Genomic DNA, 27,202 nt, shown 5'->3' with positions numbered 1-27,202 from the left:
TCGAGACTGAAAAAAGAACCAACTATTCAAATCCTTACACTTCAACAGGAAAAAGAAGACTGATAAATGAGCACAACGTGACTAAAACAGAGGAATAAATACCTGATGATATGACATCATGACTGATGTTTAGCAGTAACATATATTGCACATTTTGTAACCCTTTTTCAACCACAAATTATTTTCAGCAAAGACTTAAATAGAATTGACACTAGGAGGGTTTGTATCGACACATTAATGCCAACCTACTTATAGAGATACCATGTTGAATGACACACACACACACACACACACACACACACACACACACACCTATTAACAGTATAATCAAACATCTAAACACCATCAAAACGCTGTCAGAAGTTACACGTGTCTATATTACCTGAAGGGAGTACAGCGCCCTCTGGCGTAAGTAGTCCGTGTTGAGGAGCTGCAGCTCATGGAAGAGTTCAATGAGGAAATGAGGACGGGACTCATTCTGGGAAATCAAAGTGGCCACCTCAGAGTAGATGGTCTCTCTCAGGGCCTCAAACAGGGAGAAGTCGCTGCTCGCGTCTGCAGGTTCGACATGTCATAATTGTGTTTAGAACAAGTTTGCCTTTAAACTCAGAAGCTCGGGAGAACGTTGATCCCAAAAGAAAAGCATGCTTGGGATGTACAGGAGAGCCAAATGATGCCTGGGTTTTGCATTGTGAGTTTACCTGGTGCTTCTGTGCATGCAATTCTGTTAGAGAGGAAGGGTGTTCTCCAAGCATAGGCTGTGAGTAAGATAAATTACATTGACAACAAAGGAAATTAAACAAAAATCATAATCAAACGTGTGTTCATGACAACAGTTTAAAGAATATATTATAAAAAAAAAAAAGACAGGACATAAAATAAGCATCATGTAGCGGGGGGAGAGAAACAGACATGAGGGGTGAGGTGGGGGTGTACGACCGTTACTGAGAAAAGCTTGACGCCTACCAGAGGAGAGGTCGTTTCGTTTACTCCCCAGCCTCGTCTTGCTGTCAAGTTTTTCTCGGGTCAGCTTGTCCAGGAGACTCTTGTTCTGATCCTTCTGGTGGGAAAGCGGTGCCCTCTCCTGGGCAAAGTCTGCAGTACTGCTAACACTGTCACTCTCATGGTCTGAGGAAGAACAAAAAAAAAAGTTCTTAATAACACCGTGACTATTTTGTTAAGAGTCGTGATGCAGGAGATTCAGCTATATTTCCCACCTTCACAGTTCTTGTTCTGCCCTTTGCTCCTCCTGCGGCGGCTCTTGGAATTGGGCGTTTTGCTCCGGGAGGCCAGGTTTGCTTGTGCAGACGCCTTACGTCCGGTCTTGAAGGTCTTTGTGATGGTGGTGGGGTCGACTGGATCAGGTACGCTGCTGAAGCTCTCCTGGGACGCCCTGTCAAATTCTTGAGGTCGGTTGTGGCGGTTGACAAAAGTGGGCGAGAAGGAGGGGGACTCTTGGGGATCTGTTTTAGATAGGCGATGCTGGACGTTGTTGTTCGTGTACGAGGTTTTAAGCCAGCCAGCAGCTCTAAAAAATAAAATTAAAAATTAAAAAAAAGGAAAATAAGTTTATCAAAATAAAAGCAGAGAACAATATCAAAAAAATGATTTTTCATTGGGGCGGACATGATGGACATACCCTCTCTCTGCAGTGGTGTTAAGAGGAGAGCGCTGCAGAGGAGGGGGGAAACTCATGTACTCTGTTTTGATTGAGGTGTTTGGGTCCAGCTGCTGCTTCTGATGGTCAGAGCTTGCATGACCTGTTGCCCCTTGAGGGAAATCCGCCGTGGGATTAGGGAAAAGTGGATATAAGTTAAAGCCTGCAGAATGAAAAAAAAGACAAAAGTGTTACTGATCCAAAGAAACAAGGCAACCAAAACAGTTTTTCTGCTCGTTTAAATGTCATTTACTTCTTATACACAAATGGAGTGTTCAGCAAGAGACTCGTTTAGAAGGAGTAGAAGAAATACATGTAGAGGTTTTACTAACTACTTCAATTCATTTTGTAAATGTTCTTACTGTTAAAGAGATATTGTGCAGATCGTTTCCAATGCATTGGTCTATTTAAGTGATTTTGACTGACTCTACATCTCAGCCGAACCAAAGGGGAACATTTCGAGTCTGTCTAAAAACCCACATTTTGATCTTTTGAGTGACAACTATGCACAAAAGCTGATACATGAGCACGTCTCACTTGGAGGGAATGGGGACAAGGCAGCGGCGGACATGTTGCTTGGAGGTTGCAGGTTGGATGAGAAAGGGGGGAAGAAACCAGGAGAGGCTGAGGGAGCGGAGTTCGTCTCTTGGGATGGGCCGCGCTTCTGTGTCTGCCAACCTGCAGCTGACGTGGAGGCCTGTTGCTGCTGCTGCTGCTGCTGCTGCCGGAGGAGGTCGTTTAAGATCTGCTTCAGCCTGAAAGAAAAAGTAAAAGCAGAAAATAAATGATGTCATGCATGAATACTAAATACACATTTCTTGTCTTTTATTCAGATTTCATACCTTTGTACGTTGTTTTGCTGCCAGGTCAGCTGGGTGTAACACTGGTTGAGCTGGTGCATGACCAGGTGCACCTGGGGCGATGACAGGTTGTTGGGTAGAACACTGTGCTGCCCGGTCAGTAAGGTTTGTAACATGTAAGAGAGTGACTGTGGAAGAGGAAGAGGAAGAAGAAAGGGGAACAATGGTTAAAAGAAATAAAGTAGAACTCCAGTGGAAACTCCATGTGTGTCTACATTACAAGCTCTTTTATTGAGGTCAGGTGTCTGTGTGTGTTTATGCATTCATTCGGCGCACTGACCTGCTGGTCCTGCAGGAGTGTATGACACATGCTGTTGCTGAAGTCAAGCTGTCTCTGCAGCTGGTTGACCTGCTCCTGCCAGTGCGACGAGCCCTCTGCGAAGGAGAGCTCAGACGCCCAGCGCAGGTTCTCTTGCCGCCGTGTAGCTCCGTGCTGGTTCACAGACTGGCTCAAACTCCTGCACTGCTGCTGCTGCTGCTTTGCATTAGTCTTGTTATGAAAGGATGAATTCCCACTTGCTTCACCGGAGAATGCTTGCGGAGACTTCAGGTTGCTAAAAGACACGTCAATCTTGATTTTAAAACCAACAGATCATAGATGTCAGAGCAGCGTTTGTCCTTCATGCATTCATGTTCTCCTAACCTGCCGTGGTTCTTCCTGTTACTGTAGGAGCACTGGTTCCTGCTGGACGAGTAGATGTGGATGTCGTCATCAGAACTGCTCTCCGCACACTCTTCGTGCTCTTCTTCCTCCTCTGCACCTATCTCAGACCGATAATCATCCTCATCGTTGTCCTCATCCTCATCATCATCATCCTCCTCATCAAGGTGGCAGGGAGTGGAACCCCAGGTGGCCATCGTCCTAATGAAACACAAGCACAGTGGTATAAAATGTTGCGCTCTGCTGTGTAACAGTAAGATTTGACCTCTTTTGCAAAGACCTAAGAAGCAATAAGTGACATCTAAAAACAACTGTATGTTTAAGGTTGTAGAATGAGGCTGATTAACCCAGAAGAATCTCCCCTGAACTCTCAGTAATGACATAAAAACGGCTCAAAAGCGAGGTGCCTTAGGATATTTGAGGAGAGTGTCTCTTACCTTTCATCCCTGCTAACAGGCTGGGAGGGGGTAGCGAGGCCTTCTTGGTCGTCCGTTCGTCGTGGTGAGTCATTGAGACCACTCCGCCTCTGGTGTTCAGCCATCAGGGACTCGAGGTGCTTTCTACGCTGTCGCAGTTCTTCCCGCAGGATCTGATGGCGACGCATCTCCGACCACAGCTGCTGACAACCCATAAACACTCATCTGTACTGATCCGACACTATGCATGTCATTTAGACATTTGATGAACAGCGCTAGCAGGGTAGAGTCTTTGTGTGTGTGTGTGTGTGTGTGTGTGTGTAAAGTGGTGTCTGTTACCTCGTTGTCAGTGACTGAAGTAGGAGCAGCTTCCGGAGCGGTGGATTTGAGCGGAGTCGAGTTGGTTTTAGGTCCAGAGGACGTTTGGAAAGGGGCTGGAGTTGAAACTGCAACTGGAAGCTTCCTCAGCAAGCCCTGCTGACTCACGGTGCTGGACAACGAGGACTAGAAGAAAGACCACACACAGTTCAAACGACGATTTCTCAACACAAGCATATACTGTAACTTTTAACCCACAGCAATCAGGATCATAAATAACTGTGCCCCCTTCCCACCCTGAAGCTTTAATACACTTTAAATACACTTTGAACACAAATGTCTTGGGTGACTGTTGCAAACTGCAAGCTGCTTCGCTGTTTTTTTGCTTCTTCTTTGATCACTATTATTAGAACACATTAGGCAGCTTAATGTGTACAGCGTAAGACTGGTTTCCCAAAGTGTTCACATCATATCAAATCATAAGTAAGAATCTTGAACCTTTTGAAGCTGTAGTACTAACTGTGTTCTAAGAGCTTCCACTATTATGTAGGTGACCCTTAAATGTTAAAAAAACAACAACAACAAAAAACACATCAGTTCTACACACGTCAGACTCTTCTTGAGTCCAACTTTAGATTCTTTATCTCCTCATATGCTTCAAAAAAGCAGGAAACGTGAGTGTGCTTGTGTGTGAGCATGTGTTTCTTTGTGTGTAAAATCACCTGGAGGTCCGGACAAGCCCACTCCAGGTCCTGGATCTTTCCTTGGATTTCAATGAGCCTCCGTCGCTCTTCATGGAGCTGCTTCAACTCCTGTTTCTGCTGACGCAGTTTCTCTTCATACAACTTCTCCCTGTGTCCACGAGAGTAAAAAAATAAGTCCGGGTTCGAATGAAGTGAGCACAGAAAACACAGTGAAACGAATAGAAACCCTTAAGATCACAAGACTGTCCTCTCAGATCTTCCAGGACTTTACCTGGCCTTGCTGGAGAGGGTAAGTTCTCGAGGATTCTGTTTGGATCCGGCCCCCTGTGATCCTGCAGCTGCGGCTCTGATATTATTTGGCTGCTGGTGTAAAACTTCATCCTCATTAGCTGTTGTGACATCTGTGTCATCACTCTGGATACAGACACAAACAGATCAGTGTTCACTTTAAGATCACACCACATCAGCTATAAAAAAACAGAACATTATCTTTCACACATTTTGCATGGGGTGGTTTATCATAGTTGTTTTTTTTTGTTTTTTAAATCTATCATTTAAGTGGCCAAAATATTGCACAATGTGTCAGGTTTAATGTAAAAAAAAAATTATTGTTTCTTCTTTCTTTTAAACAATCATTTACAGGAGTGTCCTGGCTAAGAGGGCCAGCAGCACAGATGTAAAAACACATCAATCACAAACACAGATCAACATGTCCTGAGCTTGAACTCAAGTTATTATCCAAAGCATCTACAACCTGAAAGCGTTCTACTCCGACACCTTCAATCTCCTGCTAAAAAGATTCAAAGTTCATCCCAGCACAAGGGCAGAAATGCTCCAATGCTTTTTTAAAACATCTCTGCAGAATGAACAAAACCTGTTGACCCCGTGCTCGTCCTCACCTGAACCATGGCCACCAGCTCCTGAAGCTGCCGTAGCTTCTGCTTCGCCGTCTGCCGGTGAACCTTATGTGAAAAACCTCCATTGTTCCCCAGACTGCTTCTTCGGCTCGACCCCGATGCCTCGCTGTCCGGAGCCAAAGCCTGAGCGCCTCCGTTATTATCGAGCCCATCTTCATCATCATCTTCGTCGTCGTCATCTTCCTTCACCTGATTATATGTTGTGTCTCTATTGTACTGGCATTCTGCATGACAGACATGTTAAACAAACGTTTGATTGGATTGAATCTGCGATCCACAGAAAACACAGTTTGAACATAACGCTCCTGAATCCATCTCTGTGTTTATTTGTACCTATGGCTGAGGGGATATTGAGGCTGTGGAGGTTCGCCGCTGACCGGTTGTTAATCTCACACTCCGTGTTCAGTCTGCCATCTCTGTTGTTTGTAGCACTGCTCCTCACACTGCGCCCATTTGTCAGGCTGTTCAGGTCTGTCCAGTTTCCACTGCGCTGTGGGTTTCTACGCAGATAAAGTGACTGTTATGAAAACATCAGTGTCCGTGGTAGAATTACATGCAACGTAACTTTAACCAAACCTTCTCCTCCACTTAACCCCTTCAGTCGATTCAGTTTTATTCAACTCAGGCTGCGTCTGTCCGCAGTCAGGCTGCGACTAATTATTATCATAATCCCTAATTCACCTGCAGATTATTTTCTGGCTAAATTGCCGGATGCTTCCGTCTGTCAAACTGTAGAAATTCACCTGATGTTGGTAACAGGCTGGCGGTTCTCCTGCTCAGAGTCAAACATGGCTTCGAACAAAGACCCATCCTCGGTCTCATCCTCCTCCTCCTCCTCCTCATCGTCATTCTCCTCTTTCACGTTCTCATTGACGGCATCCACCATCATATCGGACGTCTGCTCGTAGTACTGAACCAGCTCCCGCAGCTCGTTCAGGCGCTTGTGGACCTCCTTCAGCTTCCTGTTGGGAGCAGAAAAGAACGGAAAATCAAATGCGTCGACGTTGACGTGGGTGAATACATTACGTTACATCACGCGCGAGGACAACATCTTCACAATCCCCCACCTCCACTTTAAAGAGTCACCGACAGAAACGCAACGCTCTAAAGCGACTAAGCCTGCAACTCGCCAACAAGAGGCTACTGTATAGGTTTAGCAGCTGAAAGGTTTCATTACACTCAGTACAACACCCTGCTGTCGATATCGGATCCGCCTATTGAACATCCTGAAGCCTTGTGTGTGGTTGTCGATACCTGAGCTTGTCTGTGGAATTGGAGCTGTCCTGGCGTTGCGTGATCAAGGGATGAAAGGACGCGGAAGCTGACGCCCCGTTAGAGCAGATAGCAGGCGTAAAATCTGAAGAACCTCCCATACTCAGGCTGCACTGTGTCGACAAGCCGCGACCTTGAGAGAAAATCAAGAAATTTATACAAACTTTTAAAAAAAGGTAACAAAAGGTCATCACAGACACAAAAAGAGACACTCTTACATGAGTTATTGTTGAGTGTCTGGTCTCGGAGTGAGTGCAGCTCCTGCAGGATCTTGTCCATCGTTTGCTTTTTGTCTTGGAGTTCTTGGAGCTTTGTGAGTTTGGCGCTGGCAGCTGTTGCCCCTGTGTCGAGACCAGTGTGGGGACCAGAGGCTGAGTGCAGGAGAGGCCTGTGTTGAGGCGGACCAAGAGCCTGAGGAGTCCTGGACCAGCTCACTTCTCTGGAGAGGGAAAGGCTATTTGCCTGACGACGGTTGTCTGGCACTGCTTTAGTCTGGAGAGCAAAACGAATGAAACACTTCAACTTTTTCAAACTCTGTTAAAACCGTTCAGACACATTTCTGAAGTCAACAAATGTTTTCTTCTTTGATAGACTTTATTTTGATTTATTATGGGGCTTGTATCACTCTATTGGGATAAGGCAGTGGATAGAATTGGAAACTAAAATGTCAACCAGATTGGCAAAACATGTTAAATAATGGATTTAACATGCAGTATATACAAATTAATTAATAAAGAAATGTATCTGGTGATCCAGATGCTGGGAAAACTGAAAAGGCATGAGTCAGCGTTTATGTCAACCCAGATGTTACAGCTGCTGCACCTGAGAGTCACGTAGCTGGTTGTGAAAGCGCTGGATCAAGTCGTTCAACTCCTCATTCAGTTCTGACGTGATGCTCAGACCCGAAACACTGCCGGTGGTTTCTGTCACAACTGATGAAAAAAGAGAAAGGACAACTCGTGAATAAGCATAACCATGAAGGAACCCGTTAACATGTTGAACAAAGATAAATGATAGATAAATGCTCCTTCCTTTATGTAATCCGTTTGTACCTTTCCAAACTCATTAAAAAAACAAACTGATGATTCATGAGTCACATTGCAAGAAAAATCAATTGTAAGTCTGCACGTCATTGTGACCTGTTCAGAGACCTGTCTGTATCATTGCACACCCACCAGTGTCTTCAATCACAGCTAGTGCCTGTTCTGCACTGTCCTGCATGGCCATCAGCGCTTCTTGTCGGCCCTGCAGGGCTCGGAGCTGCTCCTGCTGCTCCAGCATCTTCTTCAGCAGCTCGTGCTGCTTACGCAGATTCTCCAACTCTTCCTTCTGGTCAGCTCTCCCCGGTTCTGGCCTGCCACCCTACAAAATTCACACCCACATAGCATTTCAAACACTGACTCCACAAAATGGGAATGGCGCTGCAAAACTACTCAGCAGAATATACGAAATAGAGGACTGTCAGCTACTGAGAAACGCAAACAGGATTAAACTATGTGGATTAAGCAAAGAAAGAGTTCATCGCTTTCTACACAGTTCCTCATCTGGAGATGTAAAGACAAGACACAATTACCCTGTGCAAATATTAGCTTTCAGTAATGTAGCAGAGTATGCTTACACGGGTTTAAAAGTGGATGATCTTTGAAAAAACGGACCACAAAAAGGTACACACCGTTGCATTCGAGGCAGCTGACGAGTGGACCTCTACGATAAGAGAAGTGCTCTCTGCCAGCGAACCTGAACCCACTGCAGAGTCTAGAGTTCCGACATCATCATCCTCGTTCCCTTGTGTCTGCAAATGTAATGGAAAGCGCAGATGGTGACTAAAAAATAAATATATATATCTAAATCAGAAAAAAAAAGAAAAAAAACTCATGCTCCATATATGGGATGGATAAATAGAAGAGCTGATCAAATGTGTGGTTATAGAAGGAGCAATCACCTGGCAGTGTATTTTATAGTCTTATCCACCCGATAGACTGGGAGGTTTTTAACAAAGACTACTATACACCAAATACTCTCTACACTTTGTCATCTCTTAGCCATGGAAGGCAGCATCCTACAGAACGTCCTATTTTAAGCATCACATGACACATGACTTGGGTGCTGAAGTGATCCAGGTCAATGAGAACATTTAATGAGGATTGCTAAACCGAAATGGTGCTCCTTTGATTTAAGAGCCTAAAAACTCATTTTAGTCTGAAAGCATCGAGACGATTGAAACAACAGACTCACCAGCATTTTCTGCAGAAATCGTAGGTAGGACTTCTCCTGCTCTTTGAGGTGGTCGATGAGGTGGGAGAGACGCTCCACGTTTGCCGGCACATCGTTCTTCTCCACCAGGTCATCCCGCATGGAGCTGGCCTTACTGATGTACTCCCTGATCTGGACCAGTTTGCTCACCACCTGAGACCAAACCGAGAGAGGAGGTAGCTGGTTTATGGGTGTGGGATTCAGAAAAGTAAATGGAAAAAAAGTCAAGAGAGAGAGAGAGAGAGTGGTAAGGAAAGGTGAGCTAGCATCTGTAGCGACGGCTCTGGTGAAATAAGGGCAGACAGGGGGGTTGGGCGCAGAACTCACTGGGCACCAAGGAGGGCATATTTATAAATTGGCCTAAATACAGCCTAGATTCAGCTGCACTCGCGCTCTCTCACTCTCAGCCTCGTTCTGGATTCAGAGTAGTCGGCAGTGCAGCGATACATCCCAGGGGTTGACATAACAAGTGTCATTTCAACATGACTCCAGCCATTATCGCAACCACTGGCCCAGGTACATGACTACCTTTTACACTATGACACACACACACACGCACAAGAAAGGAACGAGATGATCTCACCACAGTCACTGACAAAACATTAGTGTCACAGGAGACCCTTTATGAAGTTCAGAATAATGTGTTCCTGATAGTCATTTTGAAAGGGGTCTGATCGGGCCTCTGGGCTGCTTATAATATAATAACTGAACCCGGCATCCACAAAGTCATGTGTGCATATTGGGAAAAAAAGACCTGTTCAAATTAAGTCGGACCAACAGGAGCAGAATATAGAAGCACATACCTGAAATGTAACCCATTCGTATGACGATATGTGTAACTTGACAGCATCAGCCTCATACGCTGTGTATTGACAGCTGCTGTGATCAACATTTTAACATTAAAGTACCCAATCACTATCTACCCGAAGTCAGATGGTGGAGATGAGGATTCTTGACGTTTAAAACTTGTATTTTAATTATTTGTCCTGGAGAGATTAACACTTATTTTGTTCTTGTTATATCTTAACAAATCATCCAAACTAAGTTACTAAAGAGAATCACTTCATAAATAACTCTGTTAAATGTGTTAACGTCCTCTAACTGATATGACGTAACTGTGTTGCTGCAGGTTTGAATGTATTACAATGAAGAACAATCTGTTCTACATCCGAACATGTTCGATGTCTGAACCTTATCAAGCTACTGTCCTCAGGTAAATTATTAAAATAAAAACGTTGAGCTCTGGATCGGAGTGAAAGGTGTTGACACATAAATTACTTGAATGTCTCAGGTGTTTAATTTCTCTATATTCTAATGACCTTTGCAATTCTCTGACTTTTCCTTAGGCACCAACAACAAAAAATAAATAAAAAAATCCACATTGTTTCCCTCAACATAAGAATACAAAACACAATGTTACCTGGCTGCTGTCTATTCTGGGCTCTCCTCTCCCATGTTCTCTGTGCAACAATGGCCCTCGCTCTGTGCCAGCACGACTTGGCCTTGGAGTTTCCTTAGTAAGAACCAAAGGGGTTAACATATCCCGGAGAGCTGGGCTCTGTTTCTTGGTTTCCTTGGTAATGGCTGGTGTGGCCGGGGCAGAGGAAGAGGGAGGGAGCAGCTCTTTGCTCTTGTTAGTGTTTACATGCAGAGGTAGGAAGTTGTAGGGCTTCTTGTTCTCTCCAACTAACTGCCGCTGGTTGTTCGCAGCCGTGACGCGACCCTGCGAGTCACTGCCGATGCTCCTCTGAGGACAGAAGGGGAAATATAAGTCAGACAAAAAATACCACTCAGAAAACTGGGCTACCTCTTCAAAAACATGCTGTAGAGAAACACAACCTATAAAACGTTGTGAGTGTCGACTTGAATTTCCCTCTGGATCAATAAAATATCTATCTATCTATCTATCTATCTATCTATCTATCTATCTATCTATCTATCTATCTATCTATCAGACCATTTATTATAATACGCATTTTGTTGACTGTCTGATAATCCTTAAGACTTTTTGTCCATGTCGATGAGATTCCTTAACAGGAAAAAGTCAAAGGCGATAGTTAACCTACAGAAAATGAGCATAAAGGGACTGATGTGCCAACACCTTCTGTTTGCATTATCATGCTCAGTGTAGACACAAAATCAGTTTGATAACGTGCTTTAAAAAAATGTTGCTCTACTGGAAAATACAACTGATACCTTTCAAGTCAAATATCACACCTAATATGATGCTACATATCATAATTGCTGTACTGAAAATAATAAAATATAAATGACACAGGTTGAAATGTTTTTAACAACCTCACCTCATCCAAGTCAGTGAAATTGATTCTCTGACGCAGCTTGTCCAGCTCAGCCTGGTCTGGGACAGACATCTGGGTGGTGTATTTGATGTGTGGAAAGGAATGAGGGGTACGTGCTCTCCTACGACCAGCCCCAGGGGTGGACTCGGGTGAAATATCATTAGTCAGGCGGCTTTCCACAACCACAGCAGAAAGCTTTTTCTTGTTCTTCTCTGAGGATCTGTTGGCTTTCTTCTGCTGCACACCCCAGTCCTGATAAACAGCAACAACAACACATTACATGCCTTCTTTTGTAGGAAATTAAACAGTTATATAGGTTATATAGAGTCCAAGAGTATATATAAGTGCATGTTAGAGTTTAAAGAATAAAATTCTGGTGAGATCATCTGTATATAAAGGTTTTACGGAGATCCTCACATGTAGAATTAAATGTAAATGAAAATAGTTGTTTTTATAAGGAGTTCTGATTGGCCCTTACCATGTTGTTGAGTCTATCGTCAAGACTTCCGTTGGTCACAGTCCAGTTGTGCAGCTCTTCTGCACTGCCATCAAAAGGAGTGCCTCCAGTTGCCATGTCACCCACTCACAGTTTACTGGGATACACAACAAAAAGCATACTGGTCACCACACAGGAAAAACCAACCTGAACCAAAACACAAGTTACTAAGTAAGTATTCAGTCACATTTACAGGGAGAAACGTTAAGAATCTAAACTAATGGGCCTCCTTCTTCTTACAGCTTGCTAGATGCATTACAAAGGAGATCATTGTTTCACACATGACCACAGAACAATTTCCACTTTATACAGGATAAATCAAGAAGAACAAAAGTAACGATTCAGGAGAATATTAAAACATTTCACGTAAAGGTTAAGAGGCCTTGACGTCAAAACACCTTAAACAAAAAAAGGACTGCAACATCAGTGCGGCATATGGATATATCGATCACCATATCATACACATTGATATGAAGTTAAAGGCAACAACAATTCAATCAACGACTACAGCGTGGTCATAGCCTGTGCAAGAGTGTAGTTCAGCATCAAATGCTTCCTGTGCGTTTTACCAGCAGCCGATTACTCGAGTAAAGAGAGTTAACTCACCCATCACGACCAACCTGAAACCATTACAATCGTCTCTGACCGTGGATATATACCTACAAAGTGGTGGTCTAAGTGACCCGTCTGGGCTAATGTTGGGTGTCTGTGGCCCGCTCGGATTCCCGGGAAAAACAACAAGAGACTTTCACTCCAACAGGCAGCAGCGAGGTAGCGCGAGGTTTTTGTTACAACTCACGACAAAGACATTTAATATTTTATATTAATAGACTGTAAACGATATAACATTCAGTGTATTCACACTTTACTTTAAATTAAGTTACATATACGTATTTGTTTTTCATGAATGAACTTTACTAGCCTTACATTTGTGACCTAGTTACCGTCCCACAATTGCCATAGCAACATGAAAGATCCCCAAAGTGCACGAGCTAACCTGTTCGTTTACATCAGTCTCCAACGACCGACCGAACAACCCAACAATATGAGCGTCGATAAACACAATCGATTCAGCTAAAACGAGTCAAAAGAAAGTTATCCAGCCTGGAGGGGTAGCTCTCTGATGCTACCTAGCTTGATGACAGCTGCTCACTAAAAAAAGAGCTAACTTAAAAAAAAATCCGGACAGAAGTTGAATCATCTCAGCTCGCGTTAACCTTCGCGAGGCTTCAATCCAAGCTGAGAGTAAGTAAGGTGATAATCGCAGCATGCTAAAATACTGCCGTTCATCAATGTTATTTTAAACTGCGCTTGCTAAGTTAGCTTACATGTAGAAACTCAACGTTGATGTTACCTTTCAGACCGGTAATGAAGAAAATATAGTTGTCCAATTATTCACATACTGCAGTGAATGTTTAAACAAATCAACTCGGAATCTTGTAAAAAAAAAAAAACATCCATATGATCAACATTAAAGTCTTATCGGTCCCATAACGCAGCAACTCGTTTACCCAGGGCTGTGACACTGGCCTGCCATTAACACTCCTACACAGCAGATGGCAGCACACGTTAGCTACATGCTAACGCTAAACCTGCCCGGAAGTCCATCTGCAGGAAACAGTAACATCGTCGTCCATAGTTCGTTTAACACGGTGTTGAACGTCGAGATAAGATGATTTAACTGAGAACAGTGAACTCTGTAGCTGAGTTTTTTTTCATGAGACTTTACTCGTCGTCTTGAATTGTCAATTTTCAAATTCAAGTTTACTTTTTTTTTTTTTAATTCGCACTGCGTGATTTGTAACGTCGGTTAGCCACTTAGCTTCCAATGCTAGTTGGCGCTAGTTAGCAAAGGCAAACAATCAATATTATTCCTCTCAGTGGCAACACTTTGCAATAACACATAAGGCGTTGTAAACTCCTGTGGAAATAATGGGATCATCCAAGAAACACAAGGAAAAGAGCCGTGACAAGGAGGCCGAAGAGCGCCGCCGCGAACACAAGAAACATCGCCACAAGGACCGAGAGAGAGACGCCTCTGACCGGGATGGGACCCGGGACAAGGAGAAACGAAAACGCTCCCGGTCCAGGGAAAGGAGCGGGCGAGAGAGCCGCAGCAAAGGTGAAAAGGGCAGCGGTGAGCCACGAGTTAAGAAGGAGAAAGTTGATCTTGGTTATGAAGAAAGTAATGCAGAAGTGGGGCCTCAGTCTGCAAGTGGAGACGCATCTCTCAGCATTGAGGAGACGAACAAACTTCGAGCCAAGCTGGGTCTAAAGCCTCTGGAAATGAGTGACAACAAGAAGGAGCTAGGGACTAAAGAAGATCCATTAGTGGCTGAAACTATTAACCCTGTCCTTATCAAACAGCAGAAAGAGATGAGAGAGAAACTCGCTGCCATGAAAGAAAAACGTATCCAGAATCAGAAACTGGGAAAAGTGAAAACCCTAGCAGATGACGACTGGCTTGATGACACCGCTGCATGGGTTGAGAGAAGCAGAAATATGGCCAAAGAGAAAGAAATGGCGGATAAAAGGGCCAAATTGCTGGAGGAAATGGATGAGGAGTTTGGTGTCAGCAATCTGGTGGAGGAAGAGTTTGCACAAAGCAGACAGGAGGCCTACACAGCTGGAGATCTCAAGGGACTCAAAGTGCAGCACAAGGTCGACTCCTTCAACGAGGGTCAGACTGTCATCCTGACCCTGCAGGACAAAGGTGTACTCGAGGAGGAGGAAGACGTGCTGGTTAATGTGGGACTAGTGGACAAGGAAAAAGCAGACAAGAATGTGGAGTTGAAAAAGAAGAAGCCAGATTATAAACCCTATGAGGAAGAGGAGAGTGTGGATGATATGGTGACATTTAAGACACACTCGGTACTGTCAAAGTATGACGAAGAAATTGATGGTGAAAAGAAAAAGAGTTTCCGGTTGAATACCGGGGGCTTTGCTGATGGAGAGCGAGAGCGGGAAATTCAGGCTATGAGAGAAGCTCTAAGAAATCAGGCCCAGTCTTTGGAGATGCCAGCTCTGACTATCGCCTCCGAGTATTACACGCCTCAAGAAATGGTGGGCTTTAAGAAGACCAAGCGCCGCGTGAGGAAGATTCGAAAGAAGGAGAAGCAGACAGCTGAGATTCTCCCCGATGACACTCGCAGCACCGATTTTGGCTCCAGGGCACGTGGTCGAGGTCGCAAACAGGAGGGTGAAGACCAGGAGGAAGTAAAAGAGGAGGTGGAGGAGGGCGAATCTTCACACAACGTCCCCCTGTTGTCTGACGACATCAGGACAGCAGAAATGGACATAAGTGACGACGAAGACTTTGCATTACCTGAGCCTGATGTAATTGAGGAGGACGAGGCCGAGCAGGAGCTGCAGAAACAGCTGGAGAAGCAGAGGAAGCTGAAGCAAAAGCTGCTCCTTAAAGACTCCGGGGAGAAGATTGCAGACAAGATTAAAGCGCTTGATAAAGAGGACACTGAAAACGATCCTGATAAGAGAAACAACATTGTTTTCAACGCCACCTCAGAGTTTTGCAGGGCGCTTGGTGATATTCCAACTTACGGACTGTCAGGCAACAGAGAGGACCAAGAAGACATGATGGACTTTGAACAAGAGGAGGAGAAGGATGATGCTGGAGGTTCCGACTCAGAAATGGATGAGAATGTTGGCTGGAGCACTGTTAACTTGGATGAAGAGCAGAAACAGCCAGATTTCTCAACAGCCTCTGCCACCATTTTGGATGAAGAACCCATCGTCAACTCCGGCCTAGCTGCCGCGCTGCATTTGTGCAAAAACAAAGGGCTGCTGGACACTCAAATGCAGAAGATAGCTCGCGTCAGAGCGACGAAAGGAGCATTGCCCAATGACAACTACTGCATCGAAGATAAGATGGGCTTTGATGACAAGTACAGTCGACGTGAAGAATACAGAGGCTTCACTCAAGACTTCAAGGACAAGGATGGATACAAGCCTGATGTCAAGATCGAGTATGTGGATGAATCTGGGAGGAAACTCACTCCCAAGGAAGCTTTCAGGCAGCTTTCACATCGATTCCACGGGAAAGGGTCTGGAAAGATGAAGACGGAGAGGAGAATGAAAAAGCTGGAAGAAGAGGCTCTGCTGAAGAAGATGAGCAGCAGCGATACTCCGCTGGGGACAGTCGCTCTGCTTCAAGAGAAGCAGAAATCTCAGAAAACTCCTTATATTGTGCTTAGTGGGAGTGGGAAAAGTATGAATGCAAACACCATCACTAAATAACTTAGTGAATTATTTGTAATTGAAACATACATGTGTTTTCACATTTACACATACACAAACACAAAGACAAATGTTTAAAGTAACTTCAGTTTTATCCTTTAATTCATGTGTGCTTCATTGTTGTAGTAAAGAATAAAGTGACTACCGATGAGATACATTTGTTTATTTTCATTGTTGCTTATTAATAATGTGAATAGTAACTTGTAATGTTAGTTTTTTCAGTATGGAAACACATTTTTAAAAACATTGAACTGCTATTTTAACGTGTGGGACATCGACAGAAAATAATAAGGGTGTAGGGTCGGTTTAGATTGGCATTGTTTTAATCCATGGCAGGTAATGTACATCTTTTGGTATTACTCTTCTCAGAAGAACTGATGTTAGAAAAATGAGTCCCAGAAGGGTAATATGTATATCCTGATAGTAATAAAGGAAGACGTGCCAAGTTTTAGAAGTAAAATAGTTTGTGATGTGAATTAATAGTTTATAAATGGAAAGGTCTGCTAAAAGCTTATAATGGTGAAGTATTTTAACATTTAAATTTTAACCATGGTTTCAATTGAAATTGTATATAATCAGTTTTTCATAAAAAAACGTTTGAAAATAAACATACTTTACAAATCGTGTTTGACAGGAAAATGTAATAAATAATCGACCTAGTTGACGATCATACATTACACAATAATGAAAAAATAAAACAGTCAGTAGATGAGACAGTTTAAGAAATTTCCATCGAAATCTTCGCATTAAGTTATAATTAAATCCCACTGGACTAAAGAGTATTTATTTAATCATAAAAGGTGCTGCTACTGTGTCATCAAAAGTTTTGTAACAGTATATACTCGCACCTTTTTTTCTAATAACAAACGTGACTCAATACGAAAATCATTGTAGTAAACTTTCTTTACATGGCTACAACCTGTAAGTCTATTTTATAAATTGTTTACGTTCCAGGTTGTCATTGGGCGGAACCATTTGACGGTCGAGTGACGACGGCCTCTATTCTCGGTAACACAACCTGTGGCAAAGTAGTCGCTCAAATACGTCTGGGGAGAAAGTGGCTAGCAAAGCTAACACCATCTAGCTAACATCGCCTCATTAAATACGGCATGCACAACATTGACAACTGAAGTTTTACACATTTACGGTAAGCGGTTGAGAGTACAATACAAAATGTTCATGGTACTTAAAACGCCGGACAAAGAAAGGCGGAGATAGTTCCGGAGTTAAACTGACTGTTAGCATCGTCTGTGACGTGTCAGCTGATTTAGCAGCTTCCTGTTGTTTAGCTAAGTAGCTTTAATGTCCTGAATGGTCCGTCAATGTCCCCCAAAGTAACTCAAGATATGCAGGGTGTATCTGTCACTTTCTCCCTCACATTGTGTAAACTAAATATCGGGTTTTAAAGGAACGCTATTTGCAGGGAGCTGTGTTTTCAGTTCAATAACATTCCATGTTAGCGGGACAGATTAGTGCTGCAGGAAACTACATCAACTCCAGCGTTTGTTGTAATGTAAACATGTGACAGTATACTCAAAATGCTATAATCTCTGATAAACATTCACGAAGATGGCTTCAATTGATCCACAGCTAACAGTGAAAATATTAAAAACGTAGGACAGCCACCATTCATTCAGATTCAAGTGTGTAAGGTGATATCGACTTCTGCTTACATCGGAAGTGCAATGTAATGTTTATTTGTCTTATTTAAAGTGTTTCATTTATTTTAAACAAACGGAAATAAAGCTGCAAAGTCATTATTTAATGTTTTAGATACAGTCGCTAATGGTACATTATTGTCTTGTTTATAATGATAGGATGAAGTGATGATCCAACAAGCCAGTTTATTGACTCAAGTGTGTGTAGCAAACTGAAGACAGCTGTGTCAGGAGCATTAAGCAGACTGAACAGAAGGATAATATATGTATATGTGTTTATTTGCATCAGGCTCTTACCTCACTCAGTTAAACCACAGGCTGTAGTGATGTCAGAGCCCAAGTCCCCAACTCCAACTCCAACCCCTGGAGACAACTACAAGGGTTGGCTCTTCAAATGGACGAACTACATTAAAGGTTACCAGAGACGCTGGTTTGTCCTAAGCAATGGACTACTGTCTTACTACAGGTAATTTGAATGAATCTGTATGAAGACAACCTCCTATTTAGAACTCTGTTTATGTTTTACACTGATGCTCTCTATGGTAGAGTTAAGGACACATAAATTCAGTATATTTTTTCAAGGGTAGTACTCTCAATTAAGTGCTCTACGAGCATCTAAAAAGTATGATGTATATCACATATTAGAAGTAGAGCTGAAACTAACCATTATTTGAATAATAATTAAATAATAAAAACATGTTTGGTCTGATGAACGTCAAAAAGAACGCGATTTGTAAGAGCCCGCGGGGAGTTTTTCTCAAATTGTTCTTCATTCAACCACATGTTGAAATACTAAAAGAAATTCTTATATTCAAATGGATGGACTCCAAACATTTTAAATATGAGGACTGACAACAAATGTTTGACATTCTGATGAACAATGACTACATAAATTAAATGATCAAATGAAATAGTTGTCAATCAGTGGTCTTTCTTTAATTAAGCTATCAATCATAGCAGCTCTACTTACTAGAATAGAGTGTCCTACTTTACCACATATCAAATCTCCACATGACCGCCCCTCGTTCTTTTGTATCCAGGAGCCAGGCAGAGATGGGTCACACATGTCGAGGCACCATCAATTTGGCAACTGCCAACATTGCTGTGGAGGACTCCTGCAATTTTGTCATTTCCAACGGAGGCGCACAGACCTATCACCTTAAGGCCAACTCAGAGATAGAGCGCCAGCGATGGATCACTGCTCTGGAGCTTGCCAAGGCAAAGGCTGTCCACATGCAGGCTGAATCAGGTAAGTGAGCAAACAAACACTGGAATACACTAAATGGATTACAAACATTCTTATAGTATGTATAAATAATGCTACAATTCACATATGTTTGGATGTCTCTGTGTAAAGCATTTTCTTTGTGTCTCATTATGTTATTTTCCTTTTGTTTCTTCTCTCAGATGACTCAGGGGATGAATGTCCAGCTGTGCCCCCCACCTCAGGACAGGGTGGCGGCTGCCGTAACTCAGAAGTCCAGTCCACGCTACGCACACTAAATAGCAAGGTTGAAGACCTCACCACCTGTAATGATCTCATTGTAAAGCATGGCTCTGCCCTCCAAAGGTAACAGTTATCAGACGGATGTTTTTGATTATTTCAGAGAAGTAAAAACACTACAGAAAAATGTTTGTTTATGAATTCATGTCTTTCTTCCACACACACACACACACACAGGTCTCTGACAGAACTGGAGGCAATTCGTGTCGGAGGCGACATGGGGGAAAAGATAAGACAAGTTACGGAAAGAGCAACGCTCTTCAGAATCACCTCCAATGCCATGATTAATGTAAGACATCCTCGGTTAAACTGCGGAAGAATCCAAAGCATTTTTGGCTCTCTTACTGAAATATCCCTCTTCTTTTTTTCCCCTCTTGCTTAAGGCTTGTCGAGACTTCCTCTCCCTGGCACAGAGCCACAGTAAACGCTGGCAGAAGGCTTTACAGGTTGAAAGAGACCAGAGGATAAGGCTGGAGGAGACTCTGGAGCAGCTTGCTAAACAGCACAACCACTTGGAAAGAGCTTTCCGAGGAGCTACTGTTCTGCCATCTTCATTCAGCAACTCCACCTTAGGAAACAAAGGTGAAGCTTTCTCCCCAGACAAATGTGTGTCCATTGACTGTTGATGTCACTAAGAGCTTACTGCTTAACTGTGCAAAGCACCTCTGATAGACTGTCTGTGTCTACTTCAGGTGGTTCAGGAAAAGGTGACGCCAGTGATGAGGATGATGAAAACGAATTCTTTGATGCTATGGAAGACCCAGCAGAGTTCATCACTGTCCCGGCTGATCCCAAGTATCACAGGTAATTTATGTGTCTCGCTTTTTCAAATGCCAGGGATTTAATTTCTCAACCTCAGCTGGGATTTCTTCAAAATGTTATTGTTTGTTATGTATTGTTTTGTCGTAATTGCTAAGCATTCTTGTTCATCTGTCCAACAGGAGATCTGGCAGCAACGCCAGCGGGCTCAGCAGTGAGATTGGAACGGACGAACAGTCGGTAAATGTGTGTCTTTTTTTTTAGTCTTTTTTTTTAATTGACATGTCTCCTTTCCTCTGTGCCACAGTCTCCTGACCTTTTAAATCTGTCTTTCCTTCTCCTCTTCCAGTTTGATGAGCAGTCTTTGGCATCCAATCCAGAGTCTCCACAGCCCCTGGAGCTAGAGCCAGTTAGACAGAGAAGGACACGAATCCCAGACAAGCCCAACTATTACCTCAATCTGTGGAGCATTATGAAGAACTGCATTGGAAAGGAACTCTCAAAGATACCAATGCCTGTAAGAGACTTGAACTCCTGCTGGTGTCACACATGTTTTTTCATTGCGAGAACATCTAATAATAATCAGACCTTTTCTCTCTGTTACTTTGTGCCTATTAGGTGAATTTCAATGAGCCCCTCTCAATGCTGCAGCGTCTATCTGAAGACCTGGAATACTTTGAGCTGCTGGATAAGGCTGCTAAATGTCAGAGCTCTCTCGAGCAGATGTGTTATGTAGCTGCGTTTACAGTCTCCTCCTATTCCACAACCGTCCACCGGACAGGAAAGCCCTTCAATCCTCTACTGGGCGAAACGTTTGAGCTCGACAGGCTAAAAGAGTGCGGCTACCGCTCCCTCTGCGAACAGGTGAGTCACAAACAACGCTGGAAAAGAATAAACTGCACTATCGCCGAAAGGGATATAGGGATTTTCAACCAGGAGACTCCACTGATGTTTTACTGGATGATTTCACTTCCTTCGATTCTCAGGTGAGTCACCATCCACCTGCTGCTGCTCACCACGCCTACTCTGAAAAGGGTTGGAGCCTGAGACAAGAAATCACCTTAGCCAGCAAGTTTAGAGGAAAATATCTTTCTATCATGCCTTTGGGTGAGTATGTGCAGACTATAGCTAAACTTAAGAGAAAACATTTGTATGAAATGCTTTAATGTGGAATAGCAGAGCAGTTGAAAATGTTTATTCATTCACTCCCTTTTAAGACAGAATAAGCTTGAAAAGACAACAGTGAGGACAGTAATCAAAGCCATAGTGGGTGTGCCCGATGTACAGAGGCTTTGGTCTTCTAAGTGGGCGACTTTTCCTGCAAGTCATTTCTCTCTCTCTCTCTCTCTCTCTCTCTCACTCTCACTCTCTCACTCTCTCACTCATTTTGATTGCTTAATTTATTTAATTTTTTATCTACTTTTTTACGACTAAAAGCAGCCCAGATGATATCTGTTGTATTGAAGAGTTACAGTGACTTTCTCTACCTTCTGCCTGTTATGCACACCTTCAAGTAGCTTGCTCTGCAAACTCCAGAATCCTACAGCGTGATTACATCCGAACACATAGAGTACAGAATGTGATATTTCTGTTAGCTTTGCTGTAACACTATTCCCTTTCTGTCCCCAGGATCTATTCAGTGTATGTTTGAAAAGAGCAACAATCACTACTCCTGGAAGAAAGTGACAACAACAATACACAACATTATTGTTGGTAAACTGTGGATTGACCAGGTACACTTAAAGCTGTGAAAAACCCTAACACCAGTGATTATTATTGGTTATTGATTTACTGTTCTGTTTATATTTCTAATATTTCTTTCCTTTGTTTACATCCAGTCAGGCGAGATCGACGTGGTCAACCACAAGACAGGAGATCGCTGCCACCTGAAGTTTACTCCCTACAGCTACTTCTCTAGGGATGTACCAAGAAAGGTCAGATACTCCTAAGTCCTTGTGTTTTTCCTGATGTAGCCGAGTTGTCTCCAGACTAAGATGCATTATAGAGGGTTTCACAATGTGTTTTATTTTCTCCTCTTCTAAAAGATAAAGTTTAGCATCAGCATTAAGTTACCTGACAACTGATAACCTCGCCAAAGAGGTTGATGTTTTCCTCCTGTCAAGGAGCAAGTTATCTGAAAAGGAGGGACGATCAGTGGAGTTTACAGCAGTCATTCAGGAAACTACTTTGTTTCAGTGTACCTAATGAAAAGATGACCGAATACTAGTGCTACTGCTCGAGCCTTAATGGAGAGCTGTGTTTGACTCTCAGGTCACTGGAGTTGTCACAGACAAAGACGGGAAGGCCCACTACGTGCTGTCGGGAACCTGGGATGAGAAGATGGAGTTTTCCAGAGTAATGCAGAGCAGTAAAGGCGAGAACGGCACTGAAGGCAAACAGAGGACTGTCTATCAGACACTCAAAGCAAAAGAAATCTGGACAAAGAATCCATTACCGTGAGTTTCTATCTTCAAGTAAATGTTACAGTCTTTAGTGATTTTAAAAAGGGAATCAGTCAGTAGAAATAGTGTTGCAGCTTTGTGTCTTTAATGATGCCGACTTTACAGAGAGGGAGCGGAGAACATGTACTTCTTCTCCTCACTGGCCTTGACGCTCAATGAATCTGAAGAGGGAGTGGCGCCAACAGACAGTCGCAGACGCCCTGACCAGAGGTTGATGGAGGACGGCCGTTGGGACGAGGCCAACGCAGAAAAACAGAGACTGGAGGAGAAACAACGTACCACACGGCGAGAGAGGGAGAGGGAGGCTGTTAAGGCAGCCAGTTCACCCGAGGAAGGTAAAAAAAAAAAACCCAACAACAACAAGGGGGCTCTTAGCTCTTCTGTAATAGTTTATATTCCTTCTGTCTCATCATTTATCGGTCCATTCATCTTGTGCCTATTTAGTTAGTCTTTGAAAACACTCTTTGTCTCTTTTCAACCCTAAGCTCTCACTGAGGATTCAATCAATGATTCACCCTTGAAAAGCAAGTACTTTTCCCTCAGTCTCTTTTTACCTCTGCTCTACAAAATAAATGACTTCAAGATGCAAAAGCACATCCAGTATTTAATCCTGTGTTCCTATGAAAGATGGTAACGGTCTTCTTCACTGTCTTGCAAACCTCCTTCATCCACCTTTTTCCATCCCTTTCACCCATTTGTGATCATTTAGCTGACGCAGTGGAGACTGCCACAGAAGCTAATGAGGTTTCAGAAGAAAGCAAGTATCGTTCACAGCTTTACACAGTGTGCAGTTTTGAAGGTGCTTTGTGCAGCATTTTAGCAGAGCAGCGCGTAAGAGCTGGCCTCTATGTGGACTTGATGTTAAAGGGCTTGTTGCGAAAAAGTCTCGACCTCACATTACCTCAAATAAGTGCTGATAACAAAGGGTAACGCACTTTTTTTTTCTTTTTTTTTTTTTAACGGTATCTGAAACAAGACACTCAAAAGTGTTCTTACTGTGAGACTTCCTTTTTTTTGTGAGACCTCCTCATCAGCTGGCTTCAAGTGAAATGCTGACTCATTAGCTCATATAGGACTATATTCAAATGTAACATCAATAAACGGAGAGCAGCACTGAGAAGATGTATGCCAGCCGCTACAAAGCCTGTTAGTTTGTGTTGCATGACAGAGGCCAGTTTAGTGCGGAGAAGAGAACTCATAAAAGAAGTGAACAAACTGTCTGAGCTCAAAAGCCGCATCCTGTCGCCTTTTGCTAACAGGAAGTAGATTCATCTTTTCTTCCGTTTTGGACATGCTCATTAAGTGCTGCTCAAGGCACTTCTCAAATGAGCAGAAACCAGACATTTGTGTTGATTTTAGGGAAGTGTTGGCTTTGTGGATTCACATCTTTTCTTTCCGTGCTGTTAAGCTGACACAGAGGACTCTCCCCCTCACACACCTGTTGCATGCAAGTAGCTCATTACGTTTCATGATTTGCTCGTCTTTCTGTCTCCATCTAAAGAACAATCCCAGTATTTTATGTCTAAAGCCTCAAAGATTCATCGGTCACTGTTCTATTTTCAGCCTCTTATGGACCATCTTCTCCCTCTTACACAAGCAAGTATTCTGATCATGACGTTTCACATCCAGCGCATATGTTCAATCACTTCATTTCACCTTTTAAACACACAACTTTACATTGTTTATACCGTGGTCTTTCTTAGCTGAAGGCATGGAAGGTCCTTCTGGAGCGCAAGTCAAAAGCAAGTAACACAACTGTCGCTCTCTAGTATGCCCTGTTTATTTCAGTGCACTCTTTAAACTGTAGCTGACTGTAGAATGGGCACTGACTTAGTTTGTGAGTATTTGGAAGTAGTTTTTTTTCTGTCATTGATCCTTGTAGAAGTCCTTAAAGGGCAGAAGTTGCCAGATGATCTCCATGCAGCAGAGGAGCTAATTAGTAATCTTTTTCTTTTTCTTTTTTTTTTTGGGGGGGGGGGGGGGGTTTAAAAAAAAAAACAGGCATCATTAGTTGAAGCCAGATATGTTTTCAGGGATCAGTGGCTTCAAATTCTTCCCTTTAAGAATACCTATAGCATCTTCTACCTCTGAAGATTATTTGTTGTCTTTTTCCTTTCAGGCGTCCATCAAGACAACTACCAGGCACTGTGGTTTGAGAAGATAGACGACCTGGTATCCGGAGAGACCTTGCATGTCTACAAAGGCGGTTACTGGGAGGCAAAGGAGCAAGCAAAATGGGACCTGTGCCCCGAAATCTTCTGATCCCAGCTGGGTCAGTGTATGGTGCACAAATGAGACGGAGGGGGTGACTTACCTTTCTTCAGCTAAAGCAGGGAATCAAGGCGGACTTTAACCTATCATCAGCTTCGACCAATGTTCCCAGTATGCTCCCTCAGGATCAAGTGTGTCTGGACTTGACTCCTGAAGTACAATGTAAAGCATATTGCAGCGTCGTTGTGACATCGCAGCTGTTCAGAGTTCCCTCTCTCTGACGCAAACATCTGTGTTTGTCTTTATGTTGACTGTTCGTGCTTAGTTCAACCTTCTGGTCCAGTTTTTGTTTTACTAATGGCATCAAAATATTCTGGTTATGCCACGATGCATTTTCTTTAAAAGCCCTATTTTCAAAAGAATAATGAATTGAAATCACTACATATAATATAAATGTTAGGCCCCTGCCTTACCTGGCATTTGTTTCGTTACATTTACATTCCTGCTTATTCACAAACAACTTATTCCTGCTCCCTCAGCACAGTGCAAGTTAAATCACACCCAACAATTTAAAAGTTCTACTGGCATCTATTCACCTTTTCAGCTATAAACCATCGAATGCATTCAAGCTTCAATTGCTCTGACAAAATTGATCTGCTACAGCTAACAAAAGCATAAATTAAAAACCCTAAAATGTGTACAGTTGTATTTGACTGGGGGAAATTTTATATATGTATGTATATATATATGTGTATATATATATATATATATATATATATATATATATATATATATATTCCACTGTTATTGTTTGAATCAGGATGTGTGTCAAAAAGCCACAGAAATGGGCTACATCAGCAAAAACAAATGACCTTTCTTCACTATATAAGAATGACATTTCATTTATCTGTACTCGTATTATTTGAGGACGGATGACATTTCTTTGTGTAGCTCGCTTAATTTCAATGATACCACATTAAATAGTTCACGAAACACTAGAACCAGACGTGTATGATAACTGATGAAAGTATGAAGATACCAATGATTGTGTTTATAATGTTGTGTTTAAGTACAGGCCTGCATCGTGTTGTGTTCACACACCAACTGATATGAAGGGGGGGCGCTCATGCTATAACTGGGTGTAAAGTTTCTCTTTAAGCAGTGTAGCTGTTAGTCACTGAGAGAAACAGCCTTCTAGGATGAAATCACACAGTATGTGATATGAACTCAAGTCTATGCATTGACAATGAAATGTGCTTAAAAGTCAATTTTTCATCGTCCCTCTCGCACACAATCCAGACTTCTATTTTCATTGCTGCAGTTTGTGCTCTTCATAATTTGATGTTATTCCATTTCATCTTTCAAAGAGAGATAAACTTCAGAGCAGCAGAACTATGTCTTGATTTCTCCTGGCTGACAGATTGGTAAAGTGAAGAGAAATTGAAAGTTTTTTTTTTTTTTCTTCAAACATTTTGATTAGCTTTAATTCTGATGAAGGGTTTCTTATACAGCAATAAGAGTGCTTCGGCTTGTACACGTCTGGCACAAATGAAATGTGAGTGAGACAGTTTGAAGAAAACACCTGCAGAGGCTCAGTGTTGGCATTGTGTTTGTCTTTATAGCTGTTTGTAATACACGAGTGGAAAGACTGCTTGATGAAAATGTAATTTTTTTTTATTTAAGTGTACTTAAAAGAAGAACACTCAAAATGAAGATCATAATGTTTTAAATATTTCTATGTGAATAAATATATATATATATATAAATATATATATATATAATTGTAACGTGATTGTGATATGAATTTGTTATTTTGATAGAAATTCTAATGGCAGCGATGCACTTTTGATCTTTTTCTCTTTACTGGATGTTCATTGTGTGAGCTGAGTGCACCGTATCACCAAGAGCCATCCTCCTATCAGCTAGAGTAGCTTTATTTTAAATACTACTGTTTTGTTGTTGCTTGAACCATTCTTTACTGTGATTTAATGTTGCTTAGAGTGTGTGAGAGAGAAATGTGCAGTTTGATGCCCAATACATTTCACAAAAAGTTTACAGCTTTTTGTCCTCTTAAAATATTTGTTCCCACCTGATCCTTTTCTACAAAGTCTTTCCCCAACCTGTGTTTTTCTTAACTTTCTACATTTTTCATTCCTAGTGATGATTTCTGCGCTGTGGAGATTGTCATGACATATTTTGCTGCATCTTCTTAGAAAGTGACTTAAGGGGGTTTTGCATACATTTGTTGTGTTATCAAGCTGTGTGATTTATCTGATCCACCTTTTATGTTGGGTGATTTGGAGTTTTTCATATTGTGAGTTTGTGTTGAATATTTCTTTAATCAGTGTGCACTAATTGCAAACACGTGTTCATAAGTTTAATATGAATGGGAACTGAGTCATTGTTCTTGACGTACCTTTTCACTAATTCTGCCCTCTGCAGTTTTTTTAACTGGATTTTGTTAGAGGATAACAATATTAAAGTTTGAGTGGAGATGAAA

The 27,202-nt window shown here is 42.4% G+C and overlaps 3 protein-coding genes across 16 annotated transcripts in view; 2 read left to right on the top strand and 1 right to left on the bottom strand.

The window, feature by feature from the left end:
* The window catches only part of pcm1 (pericentriolar material 1), a 19,258-nt gene extending 5,958 nt beyond the window's left edge, over positions 1-13,300 (bottom strand). Inside the window, exons 1-26 of one of the 8 annotated variants that reach the window (XM_079334791.1) lie at positions 13,209-13,300; positions 11,837-11,951; positions 11,362-11,610; positions 10,479-10,805; positions 9,041-9,211; positions 8,478-8,597; positions 7,981-8,167; positions 7,628-7,737; positions 7,024-7,297; positions 6,788-6,938; positions 6,277-6,495; positions 5,867-6,033; positions 5,516-5,757; positions 4,888-5,030; positions 4,635-4,764; positions 3,934-4,098; positions 3,616-3,797; positions 3,161-3,379; positions 2,798-3,071; positions 2,500-2,645; positions 2,195-2,412; positions 1,640-1,820; positions 1,218-1,528; positions 967-1,128; positions 702-758; positions 383-555 (exon numbers count right to left, since the gene is read on the bottom strand). In XM_079334791.1, coding sequence (XP_079190917.1) covers positions 383-555; positions 702-758; positions 967-1,128; positions 1,218-1,528; positions 1,640-1,820; positions 2,195-2,412; positions 2,500-2,645; positions 2,798-3,071; positions 3,161-3,379; positions 3,616-3,797; positions 3,934-4,098; positions 4,635-4,764; positions 4,888-5,030; positions 5,516-5,757; positions 5,867-6,033; positions 6,277-6,495; positions 6,788-6,938; positions 7,024-7,297; positions 7,628-7,737; positions 7,981-8,167; positions 8,478-8,597; positions 9,041-9,211; positions 10,479-10,805; positions 11,362-11,610; positions 11,837-11,932 — 4,674 coding nt within the window. In that variant the 5' untranslated portion in view covers positions 11,933-11,951; positions 13,209-13,300. The other 7 variants (XM_079334795.1, XM_079334794.1, XM_079334793.1 and 4 more) reach the window with 7 other exon arrangements.
* LOC306817766 (oxysterol-binding protein 1-like) lies at positions 13,026-27,202 on the top strand. 7 transcript variants are annotated; one of them, XM_079334908.1, is made up of 21 exons: positions 13,026-13,099; positions 18,056-18,232; positions 18,807-19,015; positions 19,174-19,336; positions 19,448-19,559; positions 19,654-19,852; positions 19,963-20,074; positions 20,212-20,275; positions 20,379-20,546; positions 20,648-20,893; positions 21,016-21,136; positions 21,659-21,762; positions 21,868-21,963; positions 22,301-22,485; positions 22,597-22,826; positions 22,977-23,015; positions 23,201-23,248; positions 23,900-23,938; positions 24,055-24,087; positions 24,195-24,233; positions 24,611-27,202. In XM_079334908.1, the coding sequence occupies exons 2-21, from the start codon at positions 18,093-18,095 to the stop codon at positions 24,751-24,753; spliced, it is 2,490 nt and encodes an 829-aa protein (XP_079191034.1). In that variant the 5' UTR covers positions 13,026-13,099; positions 18,056-18,092; the 3' UTR covers positions 24,754-27,202. The 7 variants fall into 7 exon arrangements, with proteins under 7 accessions (XP_079191034.1, XP_079191033.1, XP_079191036.1 ...); XM_079334907.1 differs by lacking the exon at positions 13,026-13,099 and adding an exon at positions 17,033-17,255; XM_079334909.1 differs by lacking the exon at positions 13,026-13,099 and adding an exon at positions 17,325-17,461.
* sart1 (spliceosome associated factor 1, recruiter of U4/U6.U5 tri-snRNP) lies at positions 13,784-16,261 on the top strand. Its single transcript, XM_079334968.1, has one exon. The coding sequence runs from the start codon at positions 13,787-13,789 to the stop codon at positions 16,106-16,108; it is 2,322 nt and encodes a 773-aa protein (XP_079191094.1). The 5' UTR covers positions 13,784-13,786; the 3' UTR covers positions 16,109-16,261.

This window comes from Symphodus melops, assembly GCF_947650265.1.
Source record: "Symphodus melops genome assembly, chromosome: 2".
Taxonomy (NCBI): domain Eukaryota; kingdom Metazoa; phylum Chordata; class Actinopteri; order Labriformes; family Labridae; genus Symphodus; species Symphodus melops.
The sequence above is the reverse complement of the archived record's forward strand: the minus strand, read 5'-3'. Positions and strand labels throughout refer to the sequence as shown.